The 23,628-nt window shown below is 34.6% G+C and overlaps 1 protein-coding gene across 31 annotated transcripts in view; it reads right to left on the bottom strand.

Annotated features, from left to right (window-relative positions):
* LOC123756928 (ankyrin-2) overlaps nt 1-23,628 on the bottom strand; it is a 982,618-nt gene that overhangs the window by 177,186 nt on the left and 781,804 nt on the right. For 26 of the 31 annotated variants that reach the window (XM_069329388.1, XM_069329393.1, XM_069329412.1 and 23 more), the window contains 3 exons: nt 18,046-18,250; nt 12,601-12,627; nt 1-32 (listed from right to left, as the gene is read on the bottom strand). The exon at nt 1-32 is cut by the window's left edge and continues 270 nt beyond it. In XM_069329388.1, the coding sequence (XP_069185489.1) occupies nt 1-32; nt 12,601-12,627; nt 18,046-18,250 (264 nt within the window). The remainder of the gene's footprint in view (nt 33-12,600; nt 12,628-18,045; nt 18,251-23,628) is intronic. The other 5 variants (XM_069329389.1, XM_069329399.1, XM_069329409.1 and 2 more) reach the window with 1 other exon arrangement.

Raw genomic sequence — 23,628 nt, 5'->3', positions numbered from 1 at the left:
CACATCCTCCCACTGAGCACGGGTTGTGCCGCCTGGAAAAATTGGGAGTTGGTAACTGCGAACTTTTTTTTTTTTTTTTTTTGAGCTTTTAAAGTTTTTATGAGAAAAATGGTCATATCTAGGTACTTCATTTAGCTGTATATTGCAAAAGCCTTTTAAAATGCTCTGTATTTTCTACTAGATTATGTTTTCTTAAAAAAAAAATCAAAGCATAACAATTTAATTTTAAAATCATAAGTCTATTGCATAAAAAATATATTATAATTCAAAACACATGAGCATCCTTGGCTTTTTACTGACTTCTAGTAAAAATATATCTAATCAATTTTAAAATAGAATCACATAATGTGTTCTATCAATATTATAAAATTACCACCATTAATCACTATCATTTTTAAAAGATGGAAAGCAGCTAGGGGAAAAAATTAAATGATTAATTTCTACAAATAAAATAATTTAACAAGCATTGCACTAACATGAATTATATGTGGATGTGGGAAAGACATGCCATCTAGGTTAGTCATTCTTACAGAAAGAGAGACAAGATGAAGTTCATTATTCAAGATTACCACTAAGTCAACTGGTCATCCCTGGAGAAATACTACCATCCATTATACTCACAAAAAAGTTCTTTGATCACTTTTGTGCTGCAATATTTTTTTAAGTGGATAAACTTTTAGAATGTACAAAAAGTATCCATGTATCAGGTATAGAAAGTGAAGCAATACAGTGATATGAGAAGAGCTTGCAGTAAACTGAGTGATAGTACATGTTCTTTATCAATTGACTTGTGTGCATCTTGAAAATATGGTGCTGAGCTCGGTATACATAACAAGAGATACAAGACACTTTAAGAGTATAAAAATATAAAAACTGAAAATGGAATACTTGGAATAAGGGAGGAATATTGCTTCCTTTGTTACAAATAGTACAGAATATGACTTTTAATCCTTTTTGTTGGTATCAATACCAAGGTTTACATATTTAAGTCTCAAAAAAAACTAATAACACTATAAAGGCATATCTATTACGTGTATCAATGGTACAAAATAACCACGAGAAAATACTCACAATACTGTATTCTTTATTGAATGAATTATAAATACTATATCAACTTGGAGAAAACTTTAATAGTAGTTCTTAACTATTATGTCTGCAATACATAGTGCATGTATTTGATGTAAATTATAAATTATTTAAAGAACATGCAATACTAGATGAAAAATTATAAAAGCCACATTGCCTCCCTTTCCCATGAGCCAAAGAAGTAAAATACAACCAACTTGTTCGACAAAACTATGATAATTAATTTGTTTACAAATTCGCTGGCTGGCATAAATATTATTAAAATTTCCTACCACTATTCCTATGAGTTTCTGAGTGATAGTTCTGTAAGACATCAATTGCAATTAGGAAATATATACTGTATTCCACTAGACAAATTTAAACTTTCACAGAAATAACAAAAATACATTTCAGAAAATGTCTAACATGTCACAAATATTGACTGTCAATTAACTAACTACATTAATGTTTGCCCATATCTTCATAGTTTTGTCAGCAATGAAGGTTTGACCTAAATGCAATATAATAGGCAAATATTTTATCCACTGTGTACTGCATGGTTTGAAATATGACATGATTTATGTCCAAAAAAAACAAAAAAGCCTAACTACAAATATGTCTTATGCATTCATTAACTGTGCATATAATTAATTTCAGAGTAGAATGCCAGATAGGTATTAATGTTTTTTGCTTCAGACCTACTCAAGAAGTAAGAATTACAATATAGTTTATAGCCCAAGAAGCAGGTCATCAGTTTGAAGTGGACTAACTTACTAACCAAAGTAATGAGGATACTATAGGAAGACATGCACACAGTGTATGCACTCTTTATAATAAGGGTGGTATAAGTGATCAAAATAATCAACAGACAGCCAGAATGAGAAGCATCAGAAGTTTTGCTTCTCTGAATCCATGATTGACATTAAAGTGAGTCAAATCACAACTCTAGGTGATGATTAAATCTTAATCATTGTTATTCCATTAGAGTAGATGAGTGGCAATGTAAACTTGTGACATGCAGAGTTAATGACAAAGTAACAGGTACAGTAGAGGGAGGAACAGCAGGCCTCTGTTTCTCCTGCAGAAATCTTTAAGTCACACAAAAGTACACCATAAGGAAACTAATAATAATAAACAATAATAATAATAATGGTTTTCTTGTTTTACTACAGAAATTGGAGTTTACTTTGGAGTTTGCAAGCTAGAATTGCACATTTTCTGTGCAGTTATCTATAGCAGTGCAGGGATTCTATAATTTTATTAAAAATTATTTTGGCTTTAGCCATTCCAGTCACAAGATTATTGAGCTGTTGAGTTGTCAGTATGTTTTGGTCACCATTCTCTTGCCAAAATGCATTCCTTAATTTTGGGTATTTTGTGGTAAAGAACATAAAAAAATAATATTGTAATAATAATGATATTTATATTATTATCATTAGTATTTATTCATAATTATTAGTATTAAATAATAATTAATAATAAATTAATACTAGGAATAATAATAATAATAATAATAATAATAATAATAATAATAATAAAAGCAATAATAATAATAATAATAATAATAATAATAATAATAATAATAATAATAATATCCCTTTATACAATCGAGTGGATATTTTGCCAGCTATCAGTAATAATTTGTTTACTATTATTTTAATGGTGAAAGCTTAGAATCGTAAAATCTTAATATGACTTCAGTGAGTTTACATTTTCAAGTCACAAAATAGTACTGTATTTCAACCAAAGCAGCTGCCCAAAAAATCTTTCAATGTCTCCTACCAAGAGATGGCTAAACATCCTCTGAAGTAATAGGAGTAATATATACATAATATACATCCATACACAAACACACATACAAATATACATACACACATCCATATATACATATTACATATATATATATATATATATATATATATATATATATATATATATATATATATATATATATATATATATATACACACATATATATATAGTCGCACCTAGTAGCCAGAATACACTACTCGGCCTATTATGAAAGCCCCATTTGCCTACTAGACAAGAGTGATTTTTGCTATTTAAAAAAAACGGCTTCCAATTGATTCATTTGAAATAATATTATATTATATTATATTAAGAACATGAATTATTGACTTAGTTATGTTAGTTGAGGTTAGGTTAGGATAGGTTAGGTTTGGTCATATTTCTGCATTAGTTTGAATGCAAATTATAAAAAATAAAATCACATATAATGTAATGGAAAGCTTTATTTCACAAGAAAAACATTTAGAAAAATATATAACTTCAGGAAAACTCGGCTTATTAGGCAAAATTGGGCCTTGTGTAGCAGGTCAAGTAGTGCATTCTGGCTATTAGGAACAACATATATACAGGTATATATATATATATATATATATATATATATATATATATATATATATATATATATATATATATATATATATATATATATATATATATATATATATACACATATATATACACACACACACACACACACACACACACACACACACTGTATATATAAAATTATAAAAAATAGTATATTAATGCAACATGCAAAAATGAAACTGAAGAAAAATGAATATTGGTGACTTTAAAACTTGTTACAATTAATGGATTCCAAGATAACTACATCAAAACAGAGGCCTCAGAGGAATTTCAGATACTTTACTTTCATGTCAATAAAACTGTGTTATGTGAAACTATCTATACTGTGTATACTTGTCTGCATAAGCATTTCCACATACTGTACAATGGGCTGCCCATTGGTCAAAGGATCAATATACTGTTATACCTCATTAGTGTGCTACTAATCATTTAAGCTCATAAATAATACACACAAATTTTGTTTTGTCATCATAATATCATAATTCAAATTTAATTATTATTCTATTAAGTTTTAAATGAAGTGCAACAGTAATATGATAGTTTTAAATCCTGATATGAAGCCCTGATAATATACAAGATAAGAAATTCTTGCTAGCTCAGCAAGCCGAGAGTGAACAACGCGGAGAGACTCAACTCTGTTTGCTGATTATCATTCACAGTTGTTTGATGACTCCTCATACCATACAGCCATCAACAACATGAGTTTGGTAAAAATTTATATAAAGTTTTAACTTTGGAGCAGCCACTTTGATTTATCCAAGCATACTTTCTGTATAACTCCCCAAAAAACTGGCCAAAAGCCAATCAAAATTAGCATGGGTCTCAAGTCACTCATAAGGAAACCTTAAGTAAGAGCCTCCTGATAAATCATGTGCAACTTCATTCTGCAGTAATTGCTTCTGAAATTGACTTGAACAGCCTTGAGGGAGTGAATTTGAGCCCATAGACCAACTAGTGCATCTAACAAACCTGACAGTATAATCAAAATACTTGTGTGCATTAGTGAATGAACATAGCAAGTAGAGTGCACCGAGCGACTGTTAGTGAACACAAGTAGGTACCAGATAACTGCACACAGTTAATTATGTGCACCAAGTGCTTGTGGGATATAAGGAAAGCAACACACCATGCACTACAATTCAGGCAGCACTCTATGAGAAGTGTACAACATCTGGACAACTTCCTCGGACTTTCCAGACTAAAATATAATAGTGTACACAATTTCATCATCTGACCTTGTTATACTAAGCCATCATTATAAACTACCTTACAATTTACAGTTTGGACTTTTTTCAATGAATATATAATACTACCCAGACAAAAGTGATGCATCTTTAACATTAAAGCCTGCATGTTACCACAGATGAATGCAATAATTTTAATTTGGCAGCAATACTATAATATACTAACCATATAAAGTATAAAGGATAATGTACAGTACTGTACTAATTTAATGTGGGTACTGTATGTGTGTGTGTATTTTATATATATATATATATGTCGTACCTAGTATACAATATATATATAAATATTAAATATGATATATATTATATATATTATATAATATATATATATATTATATATAATATATATATATATATATATATATATATATATATATATATAAATATATATAATATATATATATATATAAATATATATTATATATAATATATATTACATATATGTATATAATATATATTATATATATATTATATATATATATATATATATATATATATATATATATATATATATATATATATATATATATATATATATATACATATACATATACATATATATATATATGTTGTACCTAGTAGCCAGAACATTGTACTCGGCCTACTATGCAAGGCCCAATTTGCCTAATAAGCCACGTTTTCCTGAATTTATATATTTTTCATTATTTTTTTACTTATGAAAAGATAAAGCTATCCATTTCATTATGCATGAGTTAATATTTTTTGAATTCGAGTTAAAACTAACGTAGACGTATGACCGAACCTAACCAACCCTATCTAACCAATCTTAACCCAACCTAAACTCACAGAATTAATTCAATAATTTATATTCTTAATGTAATATAATAATAATAATTCAAATAAACTAATTGGAAACAATTTATTGAAAATAAAGAAAATCACTCGGCCTATTAGGCAAATCGGGCCTTGTGTAGTATGCCAAGAAGTGTGTTCTGGGCTGCTAGGTACGACATATACATATATATATATATATATATACACTGTATATATATGTATACTGTATATATATGTATATATATATATATACACACATACACCTATACACACACACCTCATCTCTTGAGCATTTATTTATGGTGTTAAAAAATCCTAAAAAAATGGATAGAAGTTAAGGTTTCCAAAAATATACAACTGTGTACTTATAAAATGGAGAGGGATCAAAACAGGTCAGGTGATGAGGGATGGATCTCACTACTCAAAGACACACACACATTCAACTGTGCACCAACTCCCATAAATCTAATACTTGTAGCTTGTGTCTAAAAAAAAAAAGCAAAAATAATGAGCACAAGCAAAAAATACAAAATAAAAAAATAAAAAAAGGTATATACTGTATATAAATAACTAAAACACAAGTCAAGGGTATTAAAAGGAGAGAGGCAACATCCATCTTAATAAAACTATCATTCAATGCTTCAGAAAAGACCAGATCCTGCTGGGCATCTACCAAACTTTCAGAAAGAGAGAGGATAAAAAAATGTCAAGGCCACGTGTGAGAGGAAACTATATGAACTATAAGACGTCTTCAGTAGTTCCTAGTAAGTGATGAGACTAAGTTGTACAGTTGTAATTTGTGGTAGTAGATGTAAACAATGTGTAGTAACATTCAAGTAATTGTAACAGCGGTACCACCAGATTGGTTATGGTATCAATTGTTGTGATTCCAGTAAGCATTGTTGTAGTGTTTACAATAAATGGGGCAGTAACTGTTGTGGTTGAGGTAATAAACATTCTGGTATAGGTTGTGATAATTGTTGTGACAGTGTTTGTGGTAATATCTGTGATAGTGGATGCAGTAAATGTTGTAATAACCATTGTAGAAGTGGTCACAGAAACTGTTGACGTAGTGGATGTAACGACAGACCTGGTCGAGGACCAGGCCGCGGGGACGTTGAGTGCCGAAATCATCGCCAGGCAACAGTGGTTGTAGGTGCAAAAATAGTTAGTAAAATGACTGTAATGGTTGTGGTAGTGGTTGATGAGGTAGTTGTGGTACTGGTTGACATAATAATAGCTGTAATGGTTATGGAAATGATGTAGTAACTGTTGGTAAGGGATGTAATAGTTATAGTTGTAATAGTTGTGATAATTGTAGCAAATGTAGTAGTGATTGTAATAACAGTTGTGTAATTATGTTGTAATCATGTTGTGGTAGTGGTTGCAATAACAATTGTGGTAGTGGTTGTAATAACAGTTGTGGTTGTTGTAATAACAGTTGTGGTTGTTGTAATAACAGTTGTGGTTGTTGTAATAACAGTTATAGCAATGGTTGTGGTAACTGTTGTAGAAACAGTTGTGGTAGGGGCTGTAGTAACAGTTGTGGTAGTGGCTGTAGTAACAGTTGTGGTAGTGGCTCTAGTAACAGTTGTGGTAGTGGCTGTAGTAACAGTTGTGGTAGTGGCTGTAGTAACAGTTGTGGTAGTGGCTGTAGTAACAGTTGTGGTAAGGGCTGTAGTAACAGTTGTGGTAAGGGCTGTAGTAACAGTTGTGGTAGGGGCTGTAGTAACAGTTGTGGTAGTGGCTGTAGTAACAGTTGTGGTAGTGGCTGTAGTAACAGTTGTGGTAGTGGCTGTAGTAACAGTTGTGGTAGTGGCTGTAGTAACAGTTGTGGTAAGGGCTGTAGTAACAGTTGTGGTAGGGGCTGTAGTAACAGTTGTGGTAGTAGGTGAGGTTATAGAAATAGCTGTAGTAGTTGTATTCCAGGACCTGGATTGTACCTGGATGTGGTTTTGGGAGTTCTTCTACTCCCTAAGCCGGCCTGGGGCCAGGCTTCATTTTTGAGAGCTTGGTCCACCAGGCTGTTGCTTGGAGCAGCCCACAGGCCCACATATCCACTACAGCCCAATAGGTCTAGCACTTTTTGAAGAAAACTATCCCGTTTCCTCTTAAAGATGTCCACTTTTGTTCCGGCAATATTTCTTATGCTCGCTGGGAGGATGTTGAACAACCGCGGACCTCTGATGTTTATACAGTGTTCTCTGATTGTGCCTATGGCATCTCTGCTCTTCACTGGTTCTATTCTGCATTTCTTTCCATATCATTCACTCCAGTATGTTGTTATTTTACTGTGTAGATTTGGGACTTGGCCCTTCAGTATTTTCCATGTATAGTATATATTACTTGATATTTCTCTAATCTCCTTTCTAGAGAGTACATTTGGAGAACTTTGAGACAGTCCCAATAGTTTAGGTGCTTTATCGTGTCTATGTATGCTGTATATGTTCTTTGTATCCCCTCTATTTCAGCAATCCCTCCTGCTCTGAAGAGGGGAGCGAATAATGAGCAGTACTCAAAACAGGACAGCACAATTGATTTGAACAGTACTGTACAACCATTGTGATCGGATCCCTGGATTTGAAGGTTCTTGTAATGAATCCTATAATTTTACTGGCTGACACTAGATTTGCTTGGTTATGCTCCCGAAACATTAGGTTGTTAGACATCATTATTCCCATATCGTTAACATGCCGATTTCCTACTACTTGTATGAGCAAATTTGATTATGTTTTGTACCCTGTATTTTGTTTAAGGCCTTCCTTGTTTACTGTACTTAAGTCCCTGTAATTTATCACTGTTAATCATCATGTTATTTTCTGAAGCCCAATCTAAAACTTTATTAATATCTGCTTGCCGTTTTCAATGTCTTCAACAGAAATAAATTTCATGCTGATTTGTCATTTGTAAAAAACGATACATAACTGTGACTTGTATTTTTGTCTATATCTGATGAGAGAATAAGGGAAAGCAGTGGTGCAAGAACCATTGAGGTACAGAGCTCTTAGCTGCACTTGAATTCAACTATATTTGATTAACTATTACAATTTGCATTCTCTTTGACAGGAAACTTAATATCCATTGTTCTATTTTACCTGTTATTCCTATTGACCTCATTTTGTGGGCTATCACTCCAGGTCACATTTATCAAATGCCTTTGCAAAGCCGTGTATACAACATTTGCATTCTATTTTTTCTTCTAATGTCTCAGTGATTTTGGCATAGTACTCGCCTAGTTGTGCTTGCAGGGGTTAAGCTCCTGCTCTGTGGTCTCGCCTCTCAAATGTCAATCTACTGGTAATTACCTAATTGTAACTACCTAAGTGAAGTTACAGGATGAGGCTCGTGGTGTCCCGTCTTCCCAGCACACTGTCATATAACGCTTTGAAATTGCTGACAGTTTTGACCTCCACCACCTTCTCACCTAAAGTGTTCCAACCGTCTACCATTCTGTTTGCAAAAGTGAATTTTCTTATATTTCTCCGGCAGCTTTGTTTCGTTAATTTAAATCTATGACCTCTTGTTCTTGAAGTTCCAGGTTTCAGGAATTCTTTCCTATCAATTTTATTGATTCCTGTTACTATTTTGTACGTAATGATCATATCACCTCTTTTCTTCTATCTTCTAGTTTTTGCATATTTAGTGTCTCTAACCTCTCCTCGTAGCTCTTGTCCTTCAGTTCTGGGAGCCACTTAGTTGCATGTCTTTGCACCTTTTCCAGTTTGTTGATGTGCTTCTTAAGATATGGGCACCATACAACCACTGCATATTCCAGCTTTGGTGTAACAAAAGTCATGAACAATTTCTTTAGTATTTCTCCATCCATGTATTTAAAAGCAATTCTGAAGTTAAAAAGTGTAACATAGGCTCCTTGAACAATGTTCTTAATGTGGTCCTCAGGTGACAGGTTTTATCTAGAACCATCCCTAGATTTCTTTCTTTATCAGAATTCTTTAAAGATTTCTCACATAATTTATACGTTGTGTGGGGTCTATGTTCTCCTATTCCACATTCCATAACATGGCATTTATTTACATTAAGTTCCATTTGCCAAGTGGTGCTCCATATACTTATTTTGTCCAGGTCTTCTTGAAGGGCATGACAATCATTTAAGTTTCTTATCTTCCCTATTATCTTACCATCATCAGCAAACATGTTCATAAGGTTCCTGGGCCTTATTATAAGCTCGATCATATCTATTTTTAAACTGTATGGAGTCTGCCTTCACCACACCACTTCGAAATACTTTCTCTTTCATTCTAATGTCGCTGTGGCTCATTTGGGTACTTGGTTTCCACCTGTGTCCCCTTGTGCAATTACCACCCATGTTATCATGTCCTTATCCACCCTGCCAATTTCCTTGAAAATTCTGCATTCAAATATCATAAATCCTCAAATTATTCTGTCTTCCAACAACGTGAGGTGCAATTCATGCAGCCTTTCCTCACAACTCATACCTCTTAGTTCTGGGACTAATCTGGTGGCATACCTTTGAACCTCCTTTAGTTTCGTATTATGATTGACAAGGTATGAGCTCCATGCTGGCGATGGATACTCCAGGGTTGGTCCCACACATTTGGTGTACAAGGTTCTAAATGATTCCTTACACAAGCTTCTAAAGGCAGTTCTGATGTTATCCAAACTTGCTTACACCGCTGATTACATTCTTTGATGTGGGCTTCAAGAGAAATGTTCCGTGTGATACCAACCCCCTAGATCTTTCTCTCTCTCCATTTCATGGAGGACTTTGTCTCCCATTCGGTACCCTGTGTCTGGCCTGTTCCCTCCACCTTTTTTTCATTGCCTTACAATTACCTGGGTTGAACTTTAGTAGCTATTTGTTGGATTATTCCTTCAGTTTGTCTAGGTCATCTTGTAGCCTCTTGCTATCTTCCTCGGTTTTAATCTTCCTCATAATTTTTTCAATCATCAGCAAACATTGAAAGAAATGAGACCGACTATTATATAACCATTATAGACACTATATACAGTATACTGTATAGTATATAGACACTTTTCAGACCACTATATATATATATAGTGGTCAAGTTAATTTCTTATTAATTAACGTAGTCAAATTAATTAATTAGTCAAATTTTTACTTATTATTTGGGTCTGGTGCCGAGTGATGCGTTTTATAAGGTCTCACCTTACATTCTCAGACAAATTCTTCTGTGTTAGCACCTGATTATATCCTCTAATGGTGAGGTGGTAGGTATATATATCATTCATCTATGTCACCTAACACCTCACCATTAGAGGATATAATTATGTGCTAACACAGAAGAATTTGTCTTTGAGAATGTGAGGCGAGACCTTACGAAACGCATGACTAGATGTCAGCCACAAATTATAAGTAAAAATGATCTTTGTAGAGTTAATTTTTAATCTTCCTGCTTCAGTGAAGAACAACATAAGGATATCGAAAAGATTCGTGCCAGAATCATAAATAAAAAAACCTTGTCGTTTTCAACGATTTGTATAAACAGTTGTGGTAGTGGTTGTAATAACAATTGTTGAAGTAGTTGCAGTAATAGTTATGGTTTTGATAGTTGTTGTAGGAGTTGTGGTAGATGTTGTAATATTTATGGTAGTGTTTGTACTTGCAATTGTGGTAGTGTTTGTACTTGCAATTGTGGTAGTGTTTGAAGTAACAATTGTGGTAGTGTTTGAAGTAACAATTGTGGTAGTGGTAATATTACAATTGTGATAGTGGATTACAATTGGGATGGTGTGGTGGTGGTTATAGTACAATTGTGGTGGTGGTTATAGTACAATTGTGGTGGTGGTTATAGTACAATTGTGGTGGTGGTTATAGTACAATTGTGGTGGTGGTTATAGTACAATTGTGGTGATGGTTATAGTACAATTGTGGTGGTGGTTATAGTACAACTGTGGTGGTGGTTATAGTACAACTGTGGTGGTGGTTATAGTACAACTGTGGTGGTGGTTATAGTACAACTGTGGTGGTGGTTATAGTACAACTGTGGTGGATTGTGGTAGTGGCTACAGTAGAATTGTGGTAGTGGCTACAGTAGAATTGTGGTAGTAGTTATAGTAGAATTGTGGTAGTGATTATAGTACACTTGTGGTAGTGGTTACAGTACAATAGTGATAGTGGTTACAGTACAATTGTGGTAGTGGTTGTGATAGTAGTTGAGGTAGTGGTTGTGATAGTAGTTGAGGTAGTGGTTGTGATAGTAGTTGAGGTAGTGGTTGTACTAACAGCAGTGGTTGCATAGTGGTTATGCATTGATAGTTGTAGTAACAGTTTGTGCAGTGGTAGTAATAAGTTATAGTTGTGGTAGCGATTGTAGCAACAGTTGTGATAGTGGTTGTACTAATATTCATGGTAGTGGAGGTAATAATGATTGTGGTAGTTGTTATGGAAAGTGTTGTGGGAGTGGTTGTAGTATGAGTTTTAATAGGGGTTGAAGTATGAGTTGTTTTAGTGATTGTAGTATGAGTTGTTGTGGTGGTTGGAGTAATAATTGTGGTTATAGTAAGAATGGTGGTAGTGGTTGTAATAAATGCTGTGGTACAGGTTATAAAACCAGTTGTCTTAGTGGTTGTAATAAATGCTGTGTAGAGGTTATGCAAGAAGTTGTGGTAGTGGTTGTAATAATAGTAAAGTTAGCCGTTACAGTAACAGTTGTAATAGTGGTTGTAAGAACAGTTGTGGTAGTGTGTAAATAATAGTGGTTGTAGAAACAGTAACAGAGGAAAGCAGGAGTGGCACTGGAGGTAATAGTAACAAGTGATTTGGGGGCATTCCACTCTTTCTTTTTATATTGCTCAAAACTGCAAGGCACAACATTAAACTTGAGCATAATCTGTAATGTATGGAAATTTCCATTAACAAAATATCCATTTAGATGGGCAGTTATAAGTATACTTTTCTATACATAGCATTAGTTTTGAAGTATAAAAATAAATGCTATGAAAATTACCATACAGTATTTACAGTACTCAAGAGGATTACAGAGACCACAGTTAGGGGCGTTATGGCAGAAAAAACAAAACAGTATCAGCATTAAAAAGACAACTTAAAGATTGCACCCAGATGCCCATTCCTTTTCTTTTGGAGCTGAATTTTTACCTTTCAAAGATCTTTTCCGAAACACCCCTACAGAAGAGGCCCACATGTGCAGCATAACAAGAGTAGAAGTGTTTCTTGGTTAGTACGTGAGAAAGGTTTGGGGAAACGAATCCAATTATAGTTTAGTTAAATATCTTAAGTTAAATTCTGATTAAAAGGCAAGGGTATATCAGATATAAAAATATTTATACGAAATTTTTCAACACACTGTCAAGGGACAAGCCTAAAACTGGATAACTGATGTTACTTTCTACCATACAGTGCTGGGGAATTTTTGGGTCAACGGGCTCAGGTATGATCAAGGTTTTATATTGAAAATGACTTTTACATGATGTAAACATTAATTTAAATTAAGAGATGCAGAAACTGTGGATCCTCTATTATTTTCTCTCTACATGGACTGAGAAGGATACATGGCTCATACTTCCACAAGCACTAATCTATTTTAATAAACTGCTAAGTCAATACTACACTGCTTCTGGTATTAATGAACCCCTAGGAAAAAACATTGGGGATTTCAACCTACTACAGAGAGAGAGTTCAGAACCCCATTGGTACATCTGTTCATATACCTCTGGCCCTATTCACAAAATGCACTAAGGTTAAGAGACGTACAAACGAGACATTAATACCAACTCCTGCTTCAGTGCTATAATGTTGCTAACAATAGTTAAAAATCTTAGTGAATTTCATCAACATTTTCAATAGAAAAAGATTGACCATGTCTTCAATAATAATGCTATGGCAGTGTAAGCAACACCAGAAAATAATTAAAATGCATTAGTTGGCATTGGTCTATTTCAACAACATCTCTTTACTCCAAAGCATTCTATGAATACTGCTCTAACCCTTGCGTCTACCAATAAGAAAAGTTAAACTGGTAAGGCATTGCCTTATACAGTATCTGCCTCTAGACGAAAAATCAGGGCATTACAGCTTCAAAACACTTTCTGAGTGAGAATCAAACATCTGTATTTTGATAGGCTTCCAATAAGATACAATACTTAAGAAAACGATGCTGTAATTGTATCTACTTGCTGAGTTATGTTTCTCTGAGAGGTTTGATGACATGAAGCCTTGCCAGCCCTAGATGTACTGGGAAGAGCTGGCCACCCCCCAACCAGCCGCGCTCAGCCAGTGTCAGCTTTGTCACGGTCAGTCTCGAACATCATGTACAAGTCAGAAAGAATGAAGGGGAAAATATTGCAGTACAGAGACAAAAACAATAAAACTGCCTCAACAAAACTGACAAGTTGAAGCGTCCAAGCAGAACAAACAGTGGGAGAGCAGAGTTGGTCTTTCCGTGTTGTCACCCAAGTGGTGGGGGTCTCCCAGGCAGACCATACACATTCCTCACCAACACACATGAATCTCACATACAACACAAACATAAGCCCTTCTCTCACAAAATTACCAATTGAAAAGTTTTTTGTGAGCTATAGTGCATAAAATATATCTATAAAATTACTGATAAGGTTAATTTTATTCTAAATAACTACAAAGTGTGTCTTGGGCTTCACTACAGGCTTTAATTTTTCAAATAATTTATATTTCTCAAAAGAAATTCCTGTGATTGTAGCATACTAAAAAGCTCTTGGTTATAGTGTAATGACTTCAATGAGCAAACAAATGGTATGATAACTGCCTCACCCTTACCTCATCAGTTACCGTGTGAGTCTTAGTTACGAGCATATTATTAATACTGTGTTCTAACAATGGAAATGTACTACCACCATTTTAACAGTAAAAGTGAATTGTTAACATTTTAACAATAGGAGTATACTGTTAACATACTAATAGCAGAAGTGTACTGTACTGTTAACATTTTAACAATAGCAGTATACTGGTAGGTCTCAAATATTTATTATTTTGTGCTGCCATTGAATTAGGACTGTACAATATAACTTTATGTCTCATGGGTTACTGTGATTCTCACTTCATTAGTATTGTCACATTATGTTATTATGTTCCCATGCTGACTGTCAGCAACAATTTTTTCATAGGAAATTTAAAGCAATAAATGAAATGCATTTGTGGAAAGAGTCAGTAGAAAGCCATAACACAATGCTACATTAGATTACGTGACACAACAAAAGAAGTCATTTGAGTGAAACAAAGAAACAGTGTGATATTACAGAAAACATAGAATATATTAAGTGAACCCTTTGTTCCTACAGAATTTGTCAGTTATATGTATCTGCACAGAGGATATTGGATTATGTACATATAAAGCAAGAATTTACTGATGACAAATATATTCGAAGATAAGATACTAAAGTTTTAGACAACTTAGGATATGAAAATAATGAGGAGTTTGTGAAATTAAACTAACCTACAATGTGTGACACACAACCACCTACAAGAGGGAGAATTGGGGACAGATAAGTGCGGAACATTAAAAAATTTTGTTAAGAAGCTAACGAGCTTCTTCTGATACATTGTACCATACACAACACTTTACAATAGAGAGTATAGAAATGCTGAAGGAGATTTCCTGGTTTTTGATTGAAAGGCACTGCATTCACACTTACAATAATTTTTCTATCCTATTATAATTAAAATACTTTCATGTTTTAAAATATGAAGTCACACAGCACTGTCTTATCAAAGAGTAATGTTAACTTAAACACTTTACAATTTTATAAAGAAAAGAACACTTAGGTCAGTACTGTATGTACTTCACTAAAAATTCAGATTAGTATAACATCTACTAATAGATCACACTACTGTATAATAAATTTGTTCAGTGATTATCTTTCACGCTAATTTGTTTTGATGGACAAGTAGAACTCGGATGCGTATCTAAGTAGGGCAGTTTTGAAAAGAAAATATTGTACATCATAAGGCCTTGATATTAATAAATAATAATGGACTACACTTATACTGCATATAATGATATGTTAACTGAAAGATGCACCATTAAGATATAAATTGTGCTTGAGCAACTGTGAGTTACCTCTCAGAAAATTTTATAATATTTGATTGATGAAAAATATTCAATAGGCTACTACCAACAGAAGAATATGGAAATAAAGAAATTTAACAAATAATTACCCTACCACTTGTTAAAGAGAAACATTTCTTTGTCCAATTAAATTTTAATATCAAAACACTGAATGCATTTATTTTCTTCTGCCTTACTGCTCTATTTTTTTTTAAATATTTTATTATATAATATATATATATATATATATATATATATATATATATATATATATATATATATATATATATATATATATATATATATATATATATATATATAAATAAATAAATAAATAAATAAATAAATAAATAAATGACTGTCAGATCACGAAGGAAAGATTAAGACAGGAATTTCATTAAGTACTTTCGTGTTTAATAATGCATCTTCAGAAGGATGGATTTACGGTTCAGTGGGTGTGGATATATAGGCAGGAAAGAGGTGAGGTGAGGTACAATGTCTTTAATGAGATAATGGGATATTAAGCCTTAACTGTGCAACCCTTCATATGGAGTGTTGAGTAACTGACGCGAAAGTGCTCACCACTTCCTATAATGTTTTGGAGTACTCCGCAAGATTTATAAGTCCCGCAGCTACACAGGGTTTACATCAGCTTCCTCACAGACGCCATTTAAAAAAAAAATATTGGGCAACATTCCCGGGTGTGAACGCCTCAGTACTGAGACTGGTAGTCGTTAAATCAATTGATATGACACAAAGTGACTGCACATACTTTGCATCAGGTTTGCACCACCTTATGTTTCTGTGGTCTCGTTTCTGTGGTTTTACAAACAATGCACGCATGCTGGCCTATTGCATGCTTTCCAGCTAGTGGCAAATATTTTATTCTGTGTACATGACAGGCCTCCCTGTAGGTGAGCCTGGGTGTAGCAGCATGGTGCAATACTGGGTTCTGAATGGGTCTTTGGCAAAGACATTCCTAACATACAAACTTTTTTAGTAATTGTGTTACTACTCAAAAACTAAACACATGGAATGTGGGTTTTTGACCTGTTTTCACCGGATACATATCGAAACTGTTCAGCATGGTTACGTCAACAAGGAGAAAAAATATAATTTTTGGTGCACTCACACTGTTCAGGGAAAAGGTCTAATCCCAACATCTTTATTGTCAAAGGCAATAATTAGTGGAACAAAATCTTCACCGTCACTCCATACAAGTACACCTGGTTTTCTGCAAGATGTAACAGCGGCACCAGGGTGAGGAATTGTTGCACACTGTGGACAAGGAGCTGAAGCCCGTCTACGCACAGTATGGGCGTGAACTAAAGATGAGGTAAAATCACATGAACATGATGGGCTTTGTTCTTCATTATCTCAATGTGGTAACATGCGACGGCGTTTGGCTGGACAAGTCGCCTATACAGTATATCCAACCTACTGATCTGTAAATCCATCCTTCTGACGATGTATTATTAAAAACTAAAGTACTTAAGAAAATTCCTGTCTTAATCCTTCCTTTGTGGTCTGACACTGTCAAATATAAATATAAATTATTATATATATATATATATATATATATATATATATATATATATATATATATATATATATATATATATATATATATATATATATATATATATATATATATATATATATATATATATATATATATAAAATAATAATTATTATAATTATGACAAGTTAATATTGAGGTTCTACTGTGAGATGCACATTTGTTTGAAGGTGCAACAGCTATTAGCTTCACCACTTTCTTTCACTCTACAAATAGCTTTCCTCTTTCACAAAAATAGCATAAGATTGCAATTCAAAGACTTTTAATATAAACAACCTTCCACCCAAATCTTACTCATGATCATGAAGGCATTCAAATTTATGTAGAAAGGGTTAGCCATAGTTTCAAAATAGAGATATTCACACACCCTCAAACAGGCGGAGGTACTAGATGTAAGCAAGCTTGGGTAAGAGGTTCCTCATGTAGAAATTTATTAATTGTAGTGGCAACCTGTGATTTTCATTAATGCCTTTGAAAATTCCTATTTATATGAGCAGAAAAACAGGGCAAAGTAAGACAGTATTACCAAAATAATGCTAAAAACCAAAGCTCTACTAAATGTAACATTGATCTCTAGCATTATATTTGATTGAATAATAATTAGGCTTCTTAAGATTTTACTTTTTTCAGCCAATTTCAAAATTTCTTCAAATAGTTATCACAATTCCAATTACTAAAGGCATTAAAAACAGTCACATCCATATTACAATTGAAAATAGAGATAAGACCTGATAGAACATGTAAAGATAATCAGCCTCAGAAAATGTGACACAGGAGATAGGCATTCCTAGACAAATAATAAATTAAAAGCTACCAGAGTATTAGAGCCCATCTGTCACCATCCCATAAACACAGATAAACTGAAAACTTTCACAAATATACACCAAAGAGCAGAACACATTCTATATATTATCATACTCACCAGTGATGGAGCAAAGGAGACGGAGGGTCGGAGCTTCGCCGGAATACTGGTTGATCATTCCCTTGCTAGAGGCTTGAGGCACTGGGATGGTAAGGGTAATGGGCTTGTGGAACTTGCGTCTACGTGGTTCCACTGTTACAATTGGCGACACAGCAACTCGGTTGCCCAACAGCTTAGCCACAAGGTCGGTTGGAATTGGCTGGGCCTGTAATAAACCGACTGATGCCACTGGCTGAACAAACTTACCAATAACAAAAAATCTGTTTTACTTTCATATACTAATCTGATTTCTGAAATAATTCTTGCACCTTGGTGGTGCTCTTGTTAGACAGAAAAAATAATTTATATGATTAAAAAATTATTTAACTCTCTGACGTTCTGCCCCCACTGGTGTATTCGAATATAAATGTTCCAGGCATCTCAAGCTCTCACTCAGCGATGCCTAAAATGTTTATATTATTTCTTTGTTTTCTTAGTTTCTGAGTTAGAACTATAAATTTGGTGTCAAAATATTCATAAAAAAAATGTGATTGAGAAAAAGATATAAAACAAAATGTGTTCATAATAGATTATGCACAATGGTGCTAAATATTTATGTTAATTGCAATTTCATCATTACTAATATTTTTCAACATTCCTTCTATATTTTTCAAAACAATGTTGACAAAATACATGAAAAAACACACACATGATCAGTCTATATTGCAGTAAAAATTAAAAAAAAAATCATACTTTTCCAGCAGATATTTTGCAAACCAAAGTGAAAATATTCACTAGCAGAGTAATTACTACTGCTGGCATAAAATTGCTTGCATAAAAGACACCCTCGCATAAGACCCATTCCTATTTTACAAGGATATTTTGTGCATTTTTTTTGTATTAGCAAATTTACCTCTTTTGAGATCAGCTGTATAGCTGAAGACTAAAGTTTGTGTGGTTTAGTCTTCACATCTTCAGCCACGTTATTGTAACTCATCGTCTGCAGCTGTTTAGTTGTTTATATTTTGAGCAAGAGAATTACAAGTTTCACAGCCTGTATAGTATTTCTGGATATGATGTTTTGCATTACCGCGACAGGCCACCAGGGTGGTGCACCATTGCAGCGCTATGGTTTTGTTGTCATCCACTCAATGGAAATGGCTGACAGATGCATGAAAGATAAATATTCCTTTCAAATTTATAGGAGCATTTTTTATTTAAATAAAGAACAACGCTTTCTTAAAGGCAACACAGTCGTTAAATAATGTAAGTCATATACAAGGTGTGGGTTATGTATGCTGGGTAAGAAGATATAGGTAAGTGAGATGATATAAGCTTCCCTCATAACTGCCAACGTATCTAAGCAATTTTCCTAAGTGTGTAACAACAGACCATGATAATTTGACTTGTTTTCAATATTTTATTATTAGTAACATAATTTACTGTGATAATTTGGCTGGTTTTCAATATTTTATTGTTAGCAACGTCTTTTGTGCCTAGCGAACTTACCCAGCATGCTCGTCTAGCTCCCTAGCCTACAACGCTCGATCTCCCATCGGTAATATGGCCGAATTAGATGCAGGGCAATTTTGATACATTTAAAAATAAAAAAGTGCATCTTATACACCGGCAAATACTTTATGGTATTTTCTGAAGTGATGAGTGGTTGACCGAGATCATCCCTTGATGGTCCCCCGATACTTTGATTGGTTCCCAGTAATCTCGAGATGGATGATGAATTTTACCATCGTCAGAATGTTTACTGTCAAAGTACAGATGATGAGCTTTAGCTTCTCAAAATTCTAAATAATTAAATGCAAATAATATGAGATTCATGGATAGCACTTTCAATTATTAATTGAATGTCAGTTTTTAAAGATGAGATCTTGTCTTTACCTTCTAGGTCAGGCATAATTAAACGGACATGCATTCAGCCAGTGCTCTATCTTGCATTTCAATGTTCCAAGGTTGCTCTAGTGACCATATGGGTTGGGACATATAATGTCCTAATGTTGTTTCATCAACTAGAGTGAACTTGAAACATTATATATTCACTGCAACAACCTTGTAACATGTAAACCCTAGAGCAATCTTGGAACATTTAAACCCTAGAGCACCCTTGGAACATGTAAACCTTAGAGCAACCTTGGAACATGTAAACCCTAGAGCACCCTTGGAACATGTAAACCCTAGAGCAACCTTGGAACATGTAAACCCTAGAGCAACCTTGGAACATGTAAACCCTAGAGCAACCTTAGAACATGTAAACCCTAGAGCAACCTTGGAACACACAAAACCTAGAGCAATCTTGGAACATGTAAACCCTAGAGCAACCTTAGAACATGTAAACCCTAGAGCAACCTTAGAACATGTAAACCCTAGAACAACCTTGGAACACACAAAACCTAGAGCAATCTTGGAACATGTAAACCCTAGAGCAACTTTAGAACATGTAAACCCTAGAACAACCTTGGAACACACAAAACCTAGAGCAATCTTGGAACATGTAAACCCTAGAGCAACCTTAGAACATGTAAACCTTAGAACAACCTTGGAACACACAAAACCTAGAGCAATCTTGGAACATGTAAACCCTAGAGCAACCTTAGAACATGTAAACCCTAGAGCAACCTTAGAACATGTAAACCCTAGAACAACCTTGGAACACACAAAACCTAGAGCAATCTTGGAACATGTAAACCCTAGAGCAACCTTAGAACATGTAAACCCTAGAACAACCTTGGAACACACAAAACCTAGAGCAATCTTGGAACATGTAAACCCTAGAGCAACCTTAGAACATGTAAACCCTAGAACAACCTTGGAACATATAAACCCTAGAGCAACCTTGGAACATGTAAACCCTAGAGCAACCTTGGAACATGTAAACCCTAGAGCAACCTTGGAACATGTAAACCCTAGAGCAACCTTGGAACATGTAAACCCTAGAGCAACCTTGGAACATGTAAACCCTAGAGCAACCTTAGAACATGTAAACCCTAGAACAACCTTGGAACACACAAAACCTAGAGCAATCTTGGAACATGTAAACCTTAGAGCAAACTTGGTACATGTAAACCTTAGAGCAACCTTGGAACATATAAACACTAGGGGTACACAAACCTCAGTTTGAGAACCCTCTGCTTTAGGAAAACCATTCCAGTACATTATCATATACAGTATTATAAACTTTTCAAAGAAACTATTGTATTATATTATTATATGCTTTACAATTTTCAAATAAACAATTCACTATAAATATACAGTACACCTTATTTCCAATAGTGGTTAACCTAGTTATCTCAAAAGTTTGAATTCTTAAATAAATATGCTTACTCTTGATAAAAATACCATAGGATTGACTGTTGGGCAACAAAATCACTGCTTTGATAAATTGTGTTATTGGTAAACTGATTTCCAGCACCTGTACCTCATCTTATTTTTGTGAATCAAAAGCTTTGTTTCATCACATTACTGAATGTGTATTAATAATTTTATGATTACTGTAATCCAAGAACAATATTCCATATTCATGGCACCTGCTGCTTTTTATTTGGAATGCTAAGTGTGCCAATGATATTTTGTAGTAAAGTGAACACAAAGACAACTTGAAATAATATGATTGCTGTACTTATATTTTATTCCTCAACAGTCAATAATAATCTTTCTATGAGACAGTAGATAACATTAATTTAGTGATGCCAGAAAAATAGAAAAAGAGGGCAGATTTGGCATCTTGCTCGGGGGAACGAAATGCGATATTGATGTCCAAGGTGGAGGAGGGCCTGATCAAACTCATAATGGAGACAAGCACATAAAAAAAATCTGGGTGGACATCACCCAAGTTAATGCAATGAACATGGAAAGAACATTTTTGTCCTAGAATGGTCTGAGGAACCACATAAGGGGCAAAAAGACACCTCACTATCACATTCATGCCAGAATTTACATCAGCTACTGCAGAAGCATGGAAAGGGAATATATTACTGAATGGAACATCTGGCACCAACAAAAATTACCGAAGACGAGATTGTCCAACTATCAAAGGTCACACTGCCCACCTTAAGGGAATGATGACAATGGCTGGGAGGAGGCCGAGTGAATGTGTCAACCTGTAGGACAAGAAAATCCTAAGCTTTTAAGATATGCTTAATATCCTCAAAGCAGTCCTCAAGTTCTCTGACCTCTTATCTCACCGTGAGGTGGAAAGAGGATTTCTGCCAATACAGTACAGTACTGACATTCAAAGAGACGTTCTTTGAGACCTGAACTGGGGCCTCACCAATGTAAGATACGAGGCCTCGACTGCTGGAGCCAGCCCAGATGGGGGTAAATGAAATACCAGAATCCACAGAGTCTATAAGGGTCCATGTGTGTGCAAATTGTCAAGGTAGGTATGCTTATCATGGTAGACATAAAAAATATTTGGGATATGTAGTGGGGCCAAATAGGTCCTGGAATGATGCAGCTGTTGTGGGAAATGTGTGTACTTTATGGTGAAGATGATGGCTTGAACCTCCTGGAAGGAGAGGGAAGACAAAAGGTGCTCTAGCTACCATCAAAGTTTGAGTCACTCCAGGAAATGGGGTAGTCACCACTGAGAACTATGAAGTCAACCCTACCAAGGCTTGAGGAGAGAGAGAATCTAAAAGGGTAGCCTTTTAGATTCAAATTTTTAGATGTGGTGGGATAACAAATCCCACCACAAGCGGAGCTATGGAGCCTGATCATCGACACAGTCCAACTCAGCAGCTGGAGAATGAGATATGTGGTCAGAATTAAAAATAAAAAAAAAACAGTATTAGACTTCGTTGCTTAGCTCCCACCCACCATGTAGCCCAACTAGAGGAGGCACAAGCACATGGTCAAACAACCTCATGGGTAACTGAAACAGCAAACGTAGGTCACCACTAAAGGGTCAATTGGTATCCCAGGGAACAACAGGGATACAAATCCTACACTTAACTCAATGTCTAACTAGGCAGTTTACTAGACAAACCGAATGATTCAGGTGGGGCACACTGGCCCATTTGTTTTATCCCAATCCTCCCACCAAAGCAGCGTGTTGACTAGGGAGGGGCCCTTGCAAGGTAAGCAAGTTAGGGATACTGCTATGCAATTTAATCCCTCCTGTTTGTCACCCTTGTATATTGGGATCTTCTAGCTTTCTTCCAACTTTCTGCTCCTTTTTTTTTTTTATTATCCACAATGAGTGTCTTTCTGGTCTAAAAGTCTTAGTCATGTACAGTTCCAGTTGATGCCTCCTTACCTCATCCCTGGTAATATCAATGCCTTTCAGAGTACTACTTGGCAAAAAACTGTCTTAACACTTTGGCGTACCCCGCGCGCCACCCTTCAACTCTGCGATATGGGACCCAGGGTGTCACGGGAGCGCGCGTAAATTCTGAAAAGTATATACTCTCTTCAACTTTGTCACCTTAATTCTCGTCCTACGAGATTAAATTTGGTATCATTGTGTTCGCAATAGAATTCTCTACAGCACTAAATGCATATAAACTCCAAAAGCCCGGCTAATTACCCGCAGCAAACAGAGAAAGTGCGAATGAGTTACCCAGGAGCGCGCAAACGCGATAAAATGTTTTC

The sequence above is a fragment of the Procambarus clarkii genome, chromosome 22 (genome assembly GCF_040958095.1).
Source record: "Procambarus clarkii isolate CNS0578487 chromosome 22, FALCON_Pclarkii_2.0, whole genome shotgun sequence".
NCBI lineage: Eukaryota > Metazoa > Arthropoda > Malacostraca > Decapoda > Cambaridae > Procambarus > Procambarus clarkii.
This window is presented reverse-complemented; position numbering and strand designations above follow the sequence as displayed.